Source organism: Musa acuminata, chromosome BXJ3-11, assembly GCF_036884655.1.
Source record: "Musa acuminata AAA Group cultivar baxijiao chromosome BXJ3-11, Cavendish_Baxijiao_AAA, whole genome shotgun sequence".
NCBI lineage: Eukaryota > Viridiplantae > Streptophyta > Magnoliopsida > Zingiberales > Musaceae > Musa > Musa acuminata.
The window spans coordinates 7,883,479-7,902,601 of NC_088359.1; the positions used below are offsets into that span (position 1 = coordinate 7,883,479).

General features: G+C 37.0%; 1 protein-coding gene across 1 annotated transcript; it reads left to right on the plus strand.

Moving 5' to 3' along the window:
• Positions 1–7,157: 7,157 nt before the first annotated feature.
• On the plus strand, positions 7,158–15,262 carry LOC135652359 (UPF0481 protein At3g47200-like). Its single transcript, XM_065173202.1, has 4 exons — positions 7,158–7,798; positions 7,873–8,114; positions 14,101–14,366; positions 14,917–15,262. Exons 1-4 carry the CDS (start codon positions 7,172–7,174, stop codon positions 15,114–15,116), a joined length of 1,335 nt encoding a protein of 444 aa, XP_065029274.1. The 5' UTR covers positions 7,158–7,171; the 3' UTR covers positions 15,117–15,262.
• The last annotated feature ends 3,861 nt before the right edge of the window (positions 15,263–19,123 follow it).

Sequence of the window (19,123 nt, forward strand, 5' to 3'; positions counted from 1 at the left end):
GATGGATATGTCTGAAATGCAACTCTATGTGTTTTTCCAGCTAAGCAATGATCACAAGATTTAAGAGATGTACCTTGCAACTCTGGTAAGTACTGCTTTCTAGCAAGAGTTTGAAGTCCCTTCTCGCTGATATGTCCAAGCCTCTTATGCCAAAGATCTATACTTTTACCTTTTTGAATTGCATTAATCTCTCTTTTATGTAGCTTAGCTTTCATGACATAAAAAGAGTTAATCTTCTTTCCTTTTGCCACAATCAGAGAACCTTTAGTGAGTTTCCATTTGCTTTCACCAAAATAATGTGCAAAACCCTCATCATCAAGTCTACCTGTAGATATCAAGTTAAGACGAATATCTGGAACATGCCTTACATCTTTGAGTATCAATTTGCTCCCAATACTGGTCTCCAAGCAAATATCTCCAATACCCACAATCTTAGATGTACCACTGTTTCCCATTCTGACATTACCAAAGTCACCAGCAGTGTAAGATCTAAAGAAATCACCATGAGAAGTGACATGAAATGAAGCACCAGAGTCAATTACCCAATTACTGTCCTGAGCTACAAGGCTAACACAACCGTCATCACAGATAATAGTGATATTACCTTCAGCAGTAATTGTATTGGTCTCTTTCTCATTTTTCTTCATTTCATTCTGTTCTCACTTCCAAAACCTACACTCTTTCTTCATGTGACCTGGCTTGTTACAGTGAAAACATTTGATATCTCTTCTAGACTTAGATCTTCCTCTATATCTATGTGAATTTTTGCTATGACTTCTTCCACGTCTTTCTTGTTTTTCAGTAACAAATGCCCCAGAAGAAGATTCACCCTGTTCTTTCCTTCTGACATCTTCATTTAGCAAATTGCCTTTAACCATATCTATGGTTAGAGTCCCCTCTGGCGTGGAGTTACAAATAGTCACCACATACGTTTCCTAACTTTCTGGTAAAGAGCTGAGAAGTAATAATCCCTGCATCTCATCATCTATATTCATTTTCATAGTAACCAACTTGTTTGCAAGACTTTGAAATAGGCTTATGTGCTCAACAATGTTACCACCATCTTTATACTTCAAATTTACAAGCCTTCTGAGGAGAGAAATTCTATTTCCTACTGTCTTTTTCGCAAAGAGGTTTTCTAACCTTTGCCAAACAACATCAGCTCTAGTTTCATCAGAAATATGCTCATGCAAGTTTATATCCATCCATCTTCTAATATAGGCAATAGCTTTTCTATGTTGAACTTCCCATTCTTCATCGTCCATAGTAGAAGGTTTATCTTTAACCTTGATGGGCTTATACAAATCTTTGCAATAAAGCAAATCTTCCATCATACGCCTCCAAGTTGAATAATTTGATGAGTTCAATTTAATCATACCATCAGACTCCATTTCAACCACACAAGAAAAACTAGCACCAAACAACCTGTTGCTCTGATACCACTTGTTGGGAAGAAACATGTTAAAGCGGAATAATTCTTTCCCTCTTTGTGTATCAAAATAAGTTCCTCATCAAAATACCAACTTGATATCCAAATGAAAATATCAACCAGCACAGCATAAACAATAGAGCAAAAATCAATCACACAGTGAGACCAAATCTTTTTAACATGGAAAACCCAATGTGGGAAAAACCACGGGACCGTAGTCCATCTCAAACTTCCACTATCAATAATAATGATAACAGGTTTACAGTAGGTCTTCTCTAGAATAACTAGAGGATCAGAATAACATCAAGAACATAGATCTTGGCTCAACAATAGCATATTTTCATCATGTAGGATGGATCTCCTCAAAAGAGAATTCTAGGTCTCAGAGTGGATATCGTAGGAAAGTACCTTAGAGAGGATAAACTGCATATCAACACCATTAGGATTGTAGAGTTTGCTGCAAGGATTCTCCTCATAAAATTTGGGCCGAAATTGACAACGTTTGGCCACCGATCGTCAAGCAGAAAACTCAAAAACCTAATCTTTCTCTCTCCTCTTTCCTATGCACGCCACACACTGCACGCTGCAATCGGATCTCTTTTCCTCACCTTCTTTCTCCTCTTTTTAATTTTTTTTATTTGTTGATTTGGGCTCAATAGGCCCAATTGTCCAAGCCCACATATGGGTTGGACCCAATATGTAGTAGCTTCAGGGAGATCAAGCAGAATCCTAGTTCTTTAGAAGCATGATAAATGTAAGACTACCATCATCAATAAGAATTCTTAAATTTTAAGCCTAATTATATAATATTAAGGTAATTCTCCATTGCTCTTATTTGCTATTTATGCTAGTGATCTCACCCCTATTCATAAGATGCTTTGGGTTGAGTTTATCTCACTTGATTCTCTTATGATTATTTTATATTTTTATGTGGAGATTTAAATTTTATTTCCTCTTTTGCTGGAAAAGTGAGTGGTTGACCTTTTATGCTTAGTAGATCTATTCTGGATTTCAAAAATTTTCTTTTTTATTCAATTTTGATCGACTTAAGATTTTCTAGTACTTGTTTTACATGGTCTAACAATCATTTTGGGAATAGTAGAATTAGGGCTAGATTGAATAGGGCTTCGATTAATAACTTTTAGATTTTCTTATTCCCTAATTATTTGATCATCCATCTCCCTAGATTACACTCTAACCATTCTTCCTTTTTGACCAATGTTAGGTGTAACTCTCTCCAAACCATATCTATAAGCCTTTTCAATTTTAGAATTGTTGGATCGAATATTACAAGGTCCATTCCATTGTCCATGATTTGCTGACTCAAGATTGTCCAATCTCATGCTCTCTCTTCATCAATGTTTATCTTCCCTTAGTGCCTCCATTTCTTAGTGGAGAAGGAAGCACGACTATAATCCTGAGACCTCCATTAAGTATACTTTTGTTGAGTTACCTTAATTGGAACTCAAAGAGGATTCTAGGGTCCTCTCAAATCCTGAATGTTTGCATCTTCAAACCATACATAACAAAGCCACTACCCTTAATCATCAACAATATCATAAGTAGTGGTCCCATACTAAAATCCAATGTATGGAGTAAGGGGATAAGAACATTGCATTCTTCTATAAGTTAGCCTCCGTTAAGCATAGGAAGAATTTTATTTCTTGTATAAAAAAGGAGGATGGATCCTTTCTTTCTAATAATGATCACATCTTAACTACTTTTCCTAATTGGTATGCTAATCTTTAGGCTTCTACCTCTTCTATACTCCTAATTGGGCCCCTTGCCTCTCCCTTCCCCTCATCCCTCAAGCTATTCTCTCTAGTCTATCTAAGAATTTATTATCATTGAAATTAAAATTATCCACCATCAAATGGGTTGAGGCAAGAGTCTTAATAGTTTTAATGTAGAATTCTATAAATCCTTTTAGGAGGTTCTTAAAAATCTCATTCTTTAGTCTTTCTCTTCCTTCATTCCTACGATCATCTTTCCTCTTACTAGGGAAGAACTCGGCTTATCTTTATTTCGAAGAAGGTCAATCCTTCCCTAATCAAAGACTTTTATTTGATTGCTCTATATAATGTTATTTATAAATTTCTTTCTAAAGTCTTTGCTAGTTGCATTAAACCTATCCTCTGTGATTTGATTAGTCCTAAATAATTCACTTTTATATAAGGTAGACCCATCAACGATAATATTCTTATAGCTAACGAGTTGGTTCTTAATATATCTAAATCTAAGGGCAAGTCCCTTATCATCATTCTCAAGCTAGGTTTAGAAAAAGTATTTAACTTATTTTCTTGAATTGCTATCCTTAAATTCCTCTCACTGATGAACATTTCTCCTATTTTTACCAAGTGGGTTGCTACTTCCATTTCTTTGCCTTTCTTTCTATCTTATAAATAGCTCCTCCTAGGCCACTAGAGGAATAAGGTAAGGAGATCCCATATCTCCTTACCTTTTCATCATTCCTCAACAAATCCTCTCATCCCTAATCTCTACCTAGGTTGAAAGGAAACATATTACTCCTTTTAATCTCAAAGGGATCAAATTAACCCATTTGATGTTTGATGATGATCTTCTTTTAGCTTATGCCAATAACAAATCATGTTCAAAATATCTTAAAGGTTTTTGACTTTTTTTAGTAACTTATTAATCTCAAAGTTAACCTTCATAAATCAAATATTAGAATTAAAGAAGGGTTTTGACCTGTTAAATATCTAGGTTCATTCATATCTTTAGATCGTCTTCTCCTCAGCCATTAAAACATTCTTATTGACAAAGTTTAGTCAAAAGTTCAAGACTCATGTAAAGGCCTTTTATCACAAGTAAGGAAAATGGTTTTAATCATCTAGTGATCAACTCTCCCACCCATTTTCTCTTCAACCATTGTATTTCAAACTCGATCCTCAAACATCACCAAAATAACTAAAAATTTCTTCTAAAGTTTTGATTCTTTCACATCGAAACTCATAAGATGAGATATTATCACTAAGCCTAAGGACTATGGTGGGCTTGGGTTAAGAGATCTACTCACTATTAAAAATCCATCTACGCCAAGCATATTCTATCACTCCTAAACAATGCTGATTTGTTTTGGGTCTGATCCTTAAAGCTAAGCATGGAGACCTCCATCGTTGGTTAGTGTCAAATTTTTTCATCTTGTCCAGATCTAGAAGAAACATCGATAAGTTTCCTAAGGATATGAGACTTGAATTTACGAGACTAGTTAAGGATGGAAAAACTACTAATATGTGATAATATTTTCATCAGTTTTTGGCCAACTATGATTAACTCGGGGGTTATGATTTCTTTCTACCATATTTTAGATTTGATGGTCTCTAATTATTGGAGCCTTTTGAAGCTTGAATTATTTTTTCATCCTATCTTAATTGATAGGATTTTGAAGATTCATGTTATTTGGCTTTCTAATGATAACTAATGGATATGATAGCTTAGTTCAGGCTCCATGCATATCAATCTTCCTTAATTGTTCCTCTTTTCTTTTTTTTAAAAGCTTTTTCAAACTCGAATAGGCCTTAGATTCAAATACTTTAATACTTGGTCATTGAGCTTGTCGCTACAAGAAGGGAAAGGGTATGCCAAACCTGTTTCTAGTTGAATTTTAAGTTTTCTTTTATACTCTTTAGCTCAAAAGGAATAATGACAAATTTAGCAACCATTATGTCAGTCCCTCTACGATAGTTTAAAGGGATTTTAACCTTTTTGAATGAAACTCTCAGCCCATATCCCTGGCATGAGGGGCTTAACAGTATGATTCCTCGAGTCTTCCCAACTAGGGACCTGTGTAGTAACTATACTTTGAAGTATAATGGATCTTTACTTACCTATAGGTATCTAATACACTCTATAGGCTCTTAATGCTCCTAAGGCGAAAGTGATGATCATTTTAAAAGCTGTTAGACATGTAGAATCCGAGAGTCAGAAGAATTTGCTCCTTCAAATTGATGCGCAAGCCATTGTCCACAGTGTTACTAACTTCTAACACCCTTCTTCCATGCAATTGTTTTATACATCCTCCACTTAATGTCTAATCTCCTTGGTGTTTATTATATTTTTAGATCTTGGTATTGGAAATAATAGAAGATAAGAAGAATTATTGAAGAAGCTTTATTGAAAAAGTGAAGAAACTTGAATGCATTAACATGTCCCTCTTCTATTTATACAGATTATGAGAGAGGATTTCCCTTAACATAATAGAGGATTTCCCTCAACAGAGTAGAGAAATTTCCTCATATAGTTAGGAAAAATCTTATTTGTTATCATGCCCCTACAAGATGGTGCTCCTGTCAAGGATATCAATCTTGGATCGATGCAAAGAGAGAGGCTTCGTGAGTAGGGCAAGAGCAGATCGTCGCTACTGCTGCGGTTGCTATTACTATTGTTGTGGCTGCGATGGCAATGGCTGTTGCACTAGAGGAGAAAGCTACAGCAATAGAGAAAGCTATAGCAATGTTGCAGCAGAGGAAGAAGCTGCAACAAAGGAGGAAGCTATAGTAGAGGAGAAAGCTACAGCAATGTTACAATGATGCTACAGCAGTATCAAGGAGGTGAGAGGTGGGTGATTGCGGTGGCTTGAGTTCGTGCACGCAGTGGCGATCCACGCGGTGCTGTGCGTGGCACGGCTGTACGTATACACAAAGGAGAGCACACCGGACCGTTGAGTCTTGGCGTGTAGATTGTTGAGGGCACAAGCGTTCCTTTCGTTCTCCTCAAGTCCGTCGACTGTTGGCAGATCAGTGAAGACTACCATGGTGACGAAGATGAGGATTGACCGCGGAGCCTCTTAGGAATGTGGCTGCAGTGGCGTTGGTCGCTGGCCAGAGGCAAGGGCGAAGCTTCGTTTTTCTCATTGGATACCATGTTAGAAATAATAAAAGATAAGAAGAATTATTGAAGAAGCTTTATTGAAAAAGTAAAGAAGCTTGAATGCATTAATATATCCCTTTTCTATTTATACGAGGGAGGATTTCCCTTAAGTTCTTTATCTCTCTTCTAGATTGTTCATCTTGTTGAACGAATCAATTTTGACGATATTGGTATATCATGAGAAACACACATGACATGAATGGAGTATCTATGACTTGGTTCCTAAATATCCAGTCGGTGATGCATTAGAAATCGATGCAAATGAGTGGGTATAAAGAAGTGAGTTTGTTTTTTAGCTGGCAAAGTGTTCTCTTGAATTTGTTTAGAGACTTTGGGGAAGTACTTTGCTGCGTTCATGACGGATCTATCGCCGGCTTTAATGCTTTTATTGTTGCCTTGTCCTACTAAATGTTATCATTCCATGATAGCTTGTGGCTTTTACACACCCACACCAAACGATTGTCTTGTAGAAGTTGGCGCCACTTTGTGTGCATTACGCACGAGAGAGGAATAGGTGAGGTGATCCAAAGGAAGAATCTTAAAGGAGTGCCATTTTGTGTGCATTACAAGTTGGTACCACAGCATCCTTCAATCTCAAAGGAACACTCAACTCTCTCCTAACACGTTCGAGTTGGCTTCATGCTTTATTGGGTAGTGTAGTTTCGCGGAAATATGCATAATAACTCCTTCAGATATATTCATCTGTTATGCATCCTCGGATCACTAATTGGTCCCAATGCTCCAATTAAACAGGTAATGACGTGGAAATGTTCCACGTTGCATGCTTATAAAGCACAACCAAGTGATGCCGTTCTTAAGCTGCTTGGACTACCGAACACCACACCCACTTCCATGGCCACAAGAGAGAGCAACTGGGCGGTGAAGATTAGAGACCAGCCCATGGCCACCGAAGAGAGAAGCTGGGCGCTGGAGATCGATGACCAAACCGAGAACACGGGTAATTCAGCCGAGAAGCAGCAAAGCCCGAAGCCATCCATATACAGAGTTCCTGCTTACATCAGAAGGTTGAACTGCCATGCCTACAAGCCACAGATCGTCTCCTTTGGGCCATACCACCATGGTGACCCCAACGTCATGCCGATGGACGAGCACAAGGATCGGGCCCTCACCCACTTCCTCAAGAGAGCCAATAAGTCTCTCCAAGACGTCAGGACCGCAATGGCGGAGGTCGTGCAGCAGCTACGGGGCGCTTATCAGAGCCTCGACGGGAAGTGGGCGGAGGACGAGAGGTTCCTGCATCTGATGATCCTTGACGGGTGCTTCATGCTCGAGATAATTCGTGTCGCGACCAAGAAGCCCGATGACGGTGGCTACGAAATGGATGAACCCATCTTTAGCGACCACGGGAATCTGTACACCGTGCCCTGCATAAAGCGAGATATGATGATGTTCGAGAACCAGCTGCCCCTGCTAGTTTTGTACAAACTGGTTTTTGTTGAGGGTCGTGGCGATTGCGTGGTAACACTAACTTTTATGCTCTGTCTGTGTCCATAATTTCCACTTAATTCTTGTCTCACTAATCTGCACACCAGGAGAACGTGAACGAACTGGTGCTGACATTCTGGGACAAGACGTTGACGGTGGAAGGAGAACGCCGCCACCTCCTTGACATGCTCCGACTTAGCCGGTTGGGCAAGCAATCGTCGGCGGCCACTAGTCGTGGCCAGAAAAACAGTCCAAAAGTCTCGATCATCTGGTCGGCGTCTGAGCTGCGCGATGCCGGCATCCGCTTCAGGAAGAGCAAATCCGACAGCCTCCTTGACATCCAGTTCAAACACGGTGTGTAAGAAATTTTAATGAAGCCAACTTGTGTTTTTAAATCATTGTAATAGAAACACAATAAAACTAATGCGGAAACGAAATAGCGTACCTCCAGCCATTGTCGCCAAGAATTTCTGCAGAGGTTTCTTCTTGAACTTTGATTCTTCTCGGCTCAGAACTCTCACTTTAGATGGTGTAGGAAAGCCTTTCGCTTCAAAGAGATGATTAAGCTAAGGGACCAAAATCCTCATGTATATATAGATGTTCTCCCATCAAGAACATTTATCATCACCAACTCATAACGTTTAAGAATTAATTCAAATTTGTAACGTTTGGACCATAATGAAGAACTTAATGATATTAAATATTTAATTTAATAATAACGGTTTCATGCATAAAGAATAAGAAACTGAAATCATTTAAACCATAATAAATCAAGAAATTCATGATAATGAATTATGAATCTTAATAAGAACGGTTACGTTATTATTAAATAAGATATTTAATAATAACCGTTATATTCTCCCACTTGGTCCATACGTTTATCTTAATAATTTGAATTAATCTTTCTCGAACAACTTTCTTAAGAAATAAATACATGAATCATAGCAATAAGTCCTCTAAGAGCGAGTATTATTATCCATGTATCACGATGTATTTAGTTTCTTAATCTTAATGTGGTAATATTACTTTATGAATAAACCTTATGTTTATTCTTGGTCCAACAATAATATATTTTCTCAAAATAATGTGCATATAAATGAGAAAATTTCACAATATATAAGAGTTTCAATATCATTACAAAGTAGAACTAAGTCCCATTTTCTTTACATGATCCTTGAATTTTAGAGGTGGCATGCCTTTAGTCAAAGGATCAGCAATCATCAATTCAGTGCTGATGTGCTCAATGACCACTTTCTTTTCTTTTACACGTTCTCTTATGGCTAAATACTTAATGTCGATGTGTTTACTTCGACTTCGACTTTTATTGTTTTTAGCCATAAAGACAGCAGCTGAATTGTCACAGAAAATTCTTAATGGCCTAGAAATAGAATCCATGATTCTAAGCCCAGAAATGAAACTCTTAAGCCATACACCATGTGAAGTAGCCTCAAAGCAGGAGACAAACTCAGCTTCCATGGTAGAAGTAGCAGTCAAGGTCTGCTTAGCGCTTCTCCAAGAAATAGCTCCACCGACCATCATAAAAATATATCTTGATGTTGATTTACGAGAATCAACACAACCGGCGAAGTCTGAATCTGAGTAACCAATCACATCCAGATTGTCTGTATGTCTATACATAAGCATGTAATCTTTGGTTCCTTGTAGATACCTCATCACTTTCTTTGCAGCTCTCCAGTGGTCCATACCTGGATTACTCTGATATCGACCTAGCATCCCCACAATAAATGCAATATCAGGTCTAGTACAGACCTGAGCATACATAAGGCTTCCTACGACAGAAGCATATGGGATGTTTTTCATTGATTCCCTTTCAAAATTGTTCTTTGGGCATTGGTTCAAATTGAACCTATCACGTTTCACAATGGGAGCAACACTTGGTGAACAATCCTTCATCCGAAATCTTTCTAAAAGTTTATCAATATAGGTTTCTTGTGATAGACCTAAAATGCCTCGAGGTCTATCTCTATAGATCTTAATGCTAATGACATAAGATGCTTCACCCATATCCTTCATGTCAAAATTTTTAGAAAGAAATTGTTTCACCTCATGCAGCAAATCCTTATCATTGGTTGCAAGCAAAATATCATCTACGTATAAAACAAGGAAACATATTTTACTCCCACTAACCTTCTGGTATATGCATTGATCCATGAGATTTTCAACAAATCCGAATAAAGAAATCACTTCATGAAATTTAAAATACCATTGGCGGAAGGCTTGTTTTAAGCCGTATATGGACTTCCTAAGCTTGCAAACCAAGTGCTCACCAACACTAGAGGAGAAACCTTCAGGTTGTTTCATATAAACCTCTTCCTCTAGATCTCCATTAAGAAATGCTGTTTTCACATCCATTTGTTGCAACTCAAGGTCAAAATGAGCAACTAATGCTAAAATAATACGCAGAGAATCTTTCTTAGATACAGGAGAAAATGTCTCCGTATAATCGATTCCCTCTTTTTGAGTAAATCCCTTTGCAACAAGTCTTGTCTTGTATCTCTCAATGTTGCCTAACGAATCTTTCTTAGTTTTAAAGACCCATTTGCAACCAATGGCCTTTGCTTCATTAGGCAACTCTACAAGATCCCAGACTCCATTGCTCATCATGGAATTCATTTCTTCTTTCATAGCATCATGCCATAAATTTGACTTTTTGCAACTCATGGCTTGTGAAAATGTTTCAGGATCATTTTTGGCTCCAATATTATAGTCAGATTCTTGTAGATATACAACATAATCACTAGGAATTGCTGATCTTTTATTTCTAGTAGATCTTCTTAATGTTGTACCAATGGTTCCTTGAGGAACTTGTGGTTTAACTAGTTGTTCAGGAGCTTGTTGCAATTCCTGAACTGCTTGATCTATTAGAATACTATCAACAACTTGTGGAATTTCAATGATTGGTTGTTCAGCACTAGTTTGTACTTGAGGAGTGCTATGAACTATAACCAATCTATCATTTGATGTGGAAGGCTGAGATTCTATATGATCATGTGCGGAAACTATGTTCCTGAAATGATCGCTCCCACTAATCACATCACCCTCAAGAAATTTAGCGTTTCTTGATTCCACAATCCTAGTTGTGTGAGATGGACAATAGAACCTGTAACCTTTGGACTTTTCGGCATATCCAATGAAATACCCACTAACAGTCCTCGGGTCCAGTTTCTTCTCTTGTGGATTATATATCCTGACTTTAGACGGACATCCCCAAACGCGCATATGTCGCAAACTCGGTTTCCAACCTTTCCATAGTTTAAATGGTGTCTTTTGGACAGCCTTGGTTGGAACTCGGTTTAATATATACACAACCGTTTTTAATGCTTCAGTCCATAAGAACTTAGGAAGATTGGAGTTGCTAAGCATACTCCGCACCATGTCCAATAATGTTCGGTTTCTTCTTTCTGCAACATCATTCTGGTCTGGAGAACCAGACATAGTGTATTGGGCAATAATCCCATGTTCTTGAAGAAACTTAGCAAAAGGACCAGGTGCTTGTCCATTTTCAGTATATCTACCATAATATTCTCCACCCCTATCTGATCTCATAATTTTAATTTGCTTACCATATTGGTTCTCAACTTCAGCCTTAAAGACTTTGAAGGCATCCAATGCTTCATTTTTATTATGAAGCAAATATATATACATATATCGTGAGTAATCATCTATAAAGGAGATGAAGTATTTCTGGACAACATATATCAGTATGAATTATTTCTAATAAGTCTGAACTCCTATTAGCACCTCTTTTGGACTTATTGGTCTGTTTTCCTTTAATATAGTCCACACAAGTCTTAAAATTAGTAAAATCAAGAGTACTAAGTATCCCATCTTTAACTAATTTTTTAATTCTCTCTATGGAGATATGTCCTAATCTCCGATGCCATAATATAGAGGAGTCCTCATTAATATTATACCTCTTAATGCCAGCGTGAACATGCATTGAACCTTGAGTATTATCATTTTGTAATAAAATACGGTAAAGACCATCAGACAAAATATCATTCCCAACACAATCAGATTTATATAATAAACGAAATGATGTGTCTTTAAAATTAAAAGAATATCCAAATGGTACGAGTCTGGAAACAGAAATTAAGTTTCGTGAGAAACTTGGTACATAAAAGGTTCTTTCCAATTTTAAAACAAAACCAGTACTTAAAGTTAAAATGCATGTTCCAATTGCTTCCACATGTGAGCCCATCTTATTTCCTGATAAGATGCTTTGCTCACTTCCCACTGGCTTCCTTAGGTTTTGCATACCCTGCAAAGAGTTTGCAATATGGATTGTTGATCCAGAGTCAATCCACCAGGTGTTAATATTAACATTGACCATATTAGATTCATAACATACATATGAGGTTGGTTTACCTTTCTTTTCAAGCCATTGTTGGAATTTCGTACATTCCTTCTTCATGTGTCCCTTTCTTTTACAAAAGAAACACCTTGCTTCTTTCTTGATATCAGCTTGGGGTGGTATTTTACCTTTTCCCTGCTGATAAGCTTTTTGATTGGCTTGATGTTTGTCAGTTTTGTTCTTCCCTCGAGTGGTTACCATCAATGCACTCTCACCCAATTCCATTACTAGCCTCTCTTCTTCTTGAACACACATAGTCATTAATTCATTAATTGACCATTTGTCCTTATGTGTATTGTATGAAATTTTAAAAGGGCTATATTGAGGTGGAAGGGTGTTCAGAATATAGTGCACCAGGAAGGATTCTGACATATTAACCTCAAGTTTCTTAAGTTGAGCCGTAATATCTCGCATTTGCATTATGTGCTCACGCACACCCTTTATGTTGGTGAGTCTAAGGGATAAAAATTTCATTATAAGGGTGCTTGCTAGTGCCTTATTCGAAGTGATGAATTGTTCATCGATAGCCTTTAGCAAGTCTCGGACATTTTCATGCTGGTCAACAGAACCACGTATGCCAGCAGTTATCTTAGTTTTGATAAACATCACGCTTAGCCGATTGGATCGCTCCCATCGCTCATATAACGCGATCTCAGTTAGAGTGCTGGTATCGGTGACTATAGGTGGTTCGTCTTTTCTAATAGCATAATCGATATCAATCCACCCTAAATGGAGGAGAACTCTCTCCTTCCATATCTTATAGTTATCACCACTAAGTTCGGGAATATCACATCGAATATCAGAGAAATTAACAGTTTGAGAAACTGCATAAAATCAAACATGCTTATGTCAAAATTTGAAGCTTAATAGGCTAAATTACATGTTTTACCAATGTGAAACATGCCAAAAATATGAATCTCATGACATAAAAATTGCCTGTGGGCTAAATTCTTAATTCAAATAGATTCATATGGTCTTTATGATAAAACTATCAAATTATATTCCAATTCATAATCCCCGTAGGTAAATTATGAAAATAATCTGATATTTTATCCTGATTAATTATATTAAATATAATAAAAGATCCTGTGGGATAACAATTATTATACGAAATATAATCAATTATGATGTCTAATTACTTATGTGATCCTTATTTTAACTTTATATATAATTTTAATTTATTAAGGATGCTGTGGCTAATTCTTAATTAATTAAGATTATATGGATCACTAGACATTTTTAAACATAAAAAATTTGCTCATAAACATAATTTAATATAACTAAATATGTATACATAATATGAGCATTTTACCGACTAAAAATGTTGAAAATGATATTTCCTCATGATTTTCAACAAAATATATCAACAAGTTTCCAAGAAGAAACCAAAATCAAATCATTTTCATGGCATAAAAATGAAAACTTTTTCATATCGAGACAGAGGTCATTCGGCTCTGATACCAAATGTAAGAAATTTTAATGAAGCCAACTTGTGTTTCTAAATCATTGTAATAGAAACACAATAAAACTAATGCGGAAACGAAATAGCGTACCTCCAGCCATTGTCGCCAAGAATTTCTGCAGAGGTTTCTTCTTGAACTTTGGTTCTTCTCGGCTCAGAACTCTCACTTTAGATGGTGTAGGAAAGCCTTTCGCTTCAAAGAGATGATTAAGCCAAGGGACCAAAATCCTCATGTATATATAGATGTTCTCCCATCAAGAACATTTATCATCACCAACTCATAACGTTCAAGAATTAATTCAAATTTGTAACGTTTGAACCATAATGAAGAACTTAATGATATTAAATATTAATTTAATAATAACGGTTTCATGCATAAAGAATAAGAAACTAAAATCATTTAAACCATAATAAATGAAGAAATTCATGATAATGAATTATGAATCTTAATAAGAACGATTACATTATTATTAAATAAAATATTTAATAATAACCGTTACACGGTGTCCTCAGCCTGCCGAAGCTTACAGTCGACGACAGCACGGAGTACATGTTTCTCAACCTCATGGCCTTCGAGCGCCTCAATATCCGCACCGGCAACGAGGTCACTTCCTACGTCGTGTTCATGGACAGCATCATCGACTCCGCCAAGGACATCAAACTGTTGCACTACAAGCGGATCATCCGGAACGCATTGGGAAGCGACACGGAAGCCGCCGAGCTGTTCAACCGCCTGGCCAAGGACGTGGTATTCGTCCCCAACAGCAACCTCAGCAAGGTCCAAAACAATGTCATTACGTATAGCCAGAAGAAATGCAGAAGGCATCGAGCCAACCTCTGCCGCACATACTTCAAGAGCCCATGGACCACCCTCTCACTCATGGCTGCCATCGTCTTGTTGGTCCTCACGGTGGTGCAGACCATTTACGCAGTGTTGCAGTTCCACCTATCTGCATGATCTCTGTCGCCTTAATCAGTGATGCTCTGCTTGGTTTGATTTCTTTCCTTATTTCTACGTCATTACATGGCTTGGCTAGAAAGATCTTTTGATTCAGTTGTGTTTTCCCTCAAGTTTCAATTACCGATATTTGTTTGGTTCATTGGGATTGGTTTGAAACATATTGATGTTTTTTTCTTACAAGTGACAAAACTGGATTGATTTGTGTTAAATTAGTTTTTGATTGTCTGTATGTTGATTCGGAGCTAATAAAACTTTCTCTTTTGCTCTTATCATTAGGTAATTTCAGTCGATACAGTCTCTAACTACGTCGAACCCTATAAAAACGCGTTCGGGAGCGATGAGGCCGCCGCAAGGCATCCTTGGCGACGTGTATGGGGAGGTTAAATATTACTTCGGGAGGCGCCGGAACAGGTGGTGGGCCAACTTGAAGCACACTCACTTCAGCAGCCCTTGGAGCCTTCTCTCGCTTGTCGCCGCCATTGTGCTGCTGGTTCTCACGGTGTTGCAGACCATCTACACCTTGTTGCAATTCTACCACCCGCCGTCTGCTTAGCCATTCTAATCAGGCGCTTCATCTGCTTGGTTTTGTTTGTTTGTTTCTTCTTCTCCTTTCTAATTCGGGTATGATGTGAGTTTACGTATTCAAGTTTATGTATTCACTATTTGGGGGGGTTTATGTTTTTGGAGACAACTTTTGCAAGGTTTATTGGTGATATGTTGGCAGATGCAATTTACTTCTCTATGTAGCATTATTCTCTGTTCCACACAGCATGAGTATTAGGATCAAATGCATCAAGACAAAATTGATTACTTGTTTAGCGTCTAAATCATATTCTTTTACCATTTTGCGAACGAAAAGGTACATATATATATATATAGTCATTGAGATTTATAAAAGATGAAGTTATAAAAATATTTTTCTGGACTATAGAACTGATTATGATGAAGATGATACATCAAACATTAAATGACGAATCATGTGAGCACTTGCATGCGCTCCAACTTTATACCATTGCGTACGGTGGCCATTAGTCATCACAAACAAATCAAAGATCCAATTATTATATTACAGACATCCAATCCTACATGAACCAACTTAGGTTCTCACTCACAATTTGTGATGTTCTTGACCCGAATTGTCTTAAACTTTCTTTAAAGCCTAAGCTTTTCTTTAGCTTAATTAGCCTCCTTTCTTCTCAGCTAGGTAGTGGCACTCTTCATGGCTACCGACAAAAGAAACCTTTGAAGGAGCCTTGGCGTAGGGTTTAGGGTTAGGGTACGGGATGAAAGAACACGGAGGACACAACAAGAGGATGCATCTGAAAGTTCATTTAAGGTTGAGATCATTGCAGTTACTTAGCCTTTTATAAAAGATTCCCACCAGTTCTTCCTGAACAACAGATAGTCAGTTCACGAGACACACTTTCCCTTATGCAAATTAACTTCCGCCCAATTGCTTCCAAGCAATTGAATGAGCTCGGTGATACTGTGACGAACCGCCCATTACGAGAGTATGGGATTCATGGTTCCTTTCCCCTCTAACGGTGTGCCTCTATTCAAAATGAACAATCGATTGCTTCTATTCAAAATGATATGCTCGTTTAGAGATGGAGATTATTGGGGGCATTACATGAACTCGGAGTTTGGTATTGTTGGGAAAAAATATGTTAAAGTGAAATAATTCTTTTTCCTCTTTGTGTATAAAAATGGGTTCCTTATCAAAATACCAATTTGATATCAAAATACAAATATCAATCAGCACAGCATAAATAATAGAGCAATAAATCAATCACAGACCAAATCTTTTAACGTGAAAAACCCAATGAGGAAAAATCACGGGATCGTAGTTCACCTTAAACTTCTACTATCAATAATAATGATAACAGGTTTACAGTAAATCTTTTCTAGAATAACCAGAGGATTATAATAACATTAAGAACATAGATCTTGGCTCAAGAATAGTATATCTTCATCACATAGGATGGATCTCATCAAAAGAGAATTCTAGGTCTCACAAAGTGGATATAGCAGAAAAACACCTTAAAGAGGGTAAACTGTAGATCAACACTATTAGGATTATAGAGCTTGCTACAAAGATTCTCTGCACAAAATTTGAGCCAAAACTGACAACGTTTGGCCACTGATCGTCAAGTAAAAAACTCAATATTATCTCTCCTTTTTCTCTCTCTCTTTGTGCCATCGTTGCTCGCTGTGCGCTCACTGCTCATGCTCGCTACCCTCACCTTTTGCCTTTTAATTAATATTTGGGTTCAAAAAAGCTCAATTGTCCAAGCCCACATATGGGTTGGACCTAACAATTCTCCCCCTCCAGCTCATTTGGTGGGCTGTACTAAGCCCACTCTTCGCTTACATGCTTTAAACTTCTCCTTAGGCAAAGACTTTGTCAATATATTTGAATTATTCTCATTGGTATGCACTTTTTCTAACTGTAATTCTCTCATATCAAGCACATTACAAATCCAGTGATATCTCACATCAATATGCTTGGATCTAGAATAATATGTTGAATTCTTGGAGAGGTGAATGACACTTTGACTATCACAGTAAATAGTATATCCTTCATGTTTCAAGCCCAATTCTTGTAAAAACCTTTTCATTTATAAAGTTTTCTTACAGGCTTCAGTAATTGTTATGTATTCTGCTTTTGTGGTTGATAGAGTAACACAATTCTGTAACTTTGATTGCCAAGAGACTACTCCCCCTACAAATGTCATTAAGAACCCCGAAGTAGATTTCCTAGGATCAGTATCACCTACCATGTTTGCATCTGTGTAGCCTTCTAACATAGGTTTATCATTGCCAAAACATAAACATAACCTGGAAGTATCTCTTAGATATCTTAATATCCATTTCACTACTACCCAATATTCCTTTATAGGATTAGAGAGAAATCGACTGACAACTCTAAATACATAAGTTATATCTGACCTAGTATAAACCATAACATACATCAAACTGCCTACTGTATATGAGTAAGGCACTCTGAACATTTCTTCTTTTTCTTTCTCGTTTGTAGGATATTGTTTCGAACTAAGCTTGAAATGATCTACAAGTGGAGAACAAACTGCTTTGGCTTTACTCATATTGAATCTTTCAAGAACCTTTTTAACGTAAGTCTCCTGAGATAGTCAAATCTCCCTTCTCTTCCTATCACGAAAAATCTTCATGCCAAGTATTTGTTTCACCGATCCCAAGTTTTTCATGGCAAAAGACTTACTTAGTTCTCTTTTAAGCTTTTTAATTTTACCAGCATCATGGTCAATAATTAGCATATCATCAACATATAACAGTAGAATAATAAAATCATAATCTGAAAATTTCTTCATAAACACACAATGATCAGATGTAGTTCTATCATTCCCTTGGCTCATCATAAAGGAATCAAACTTCTTGTATTATTGTCTAGGTGCCTGTTTAAGTCCATATAAGTTTTTCCTAAGTTTACACACTAGATTTTCTTTTCCCTTGACTTTGAAACCTTCAGGTTGCTTTATGTAAATTTCTTCTTCTAAATCACCATGAAGAAATGTTGTTTTCACATCAAGTTGCTCAACTTCTAAATTCAAGCGCAGCCAAACCAAGAATAACTCAGATAGAGGACATTTTCACCATAGGAGAAAATATTTCTTCAAAGTCAATACCTTTCTTCTGACTGAATCCTTTCACAACTAGTTGTGCCTTGTATCTTTGTTGTGAGCTATTATTTTTAGTCTTCAATTTGTAAACCCACTCATTCTTGAGAGCTTTTTTCTTTTTAAACAACTTTACCAAGTCATAGGTGTGGTTCTCAAGCAAAGATCTCATTTCTTCTTGCATGACTTTAACCCACTCATTCTTATACTTGTGTAGAATAGCTTCTTGCTAAGTTTCTAACTCTCTCCCGTCAGTAAGCATAACATACTCATATGGAGGATATCTAGTAGATGGTTATTTCTCTCTAGTGGATCTTCTCAATGAAATCTCAACTGGTGGTGGAGGTGCTTGTTCAGTTGGTTCAACATCATCAACTATAGGAGTATCATCACTTACATTCTCACCACAATCTTCTTGGTTATCTCCCCTATGATTATCATGAACTACAAGTGAAGGAACTAGACCCAAACTCCAAAGAATATAAACAGAGGTTTCTGGCTTCTCAATATTATCATCATCATTAAACAATTGGTCTTTAAGAAATACAACATCTCTGTTTCTAATAATCTTCTTGTTTACTGGATCTCATAATCTGTACCCAAACTCTTCATGACTATATCCCAAGAAGATACATGCTTTTGTCTTATTATCAAGCTTCGACCTCTCATCTTTGGAAATATAAATAAATGCTTTATACCTAAAGACTCTCAAATGATTATAATATATATCTTTTCCTCTCCATACTTTCTCTGGAACATCACATTTCAGAGGAATTATTGGAAAAAGATTTATCAGGTCAACTGTAGTTCTCATAGCCTCCCCCCCAAAATGACTTAGGTAACTTGGCATGGGAAATCACCTAATCCTTTCTTCAATTATTTTGTTCATCCTTTCTACCACACCGTT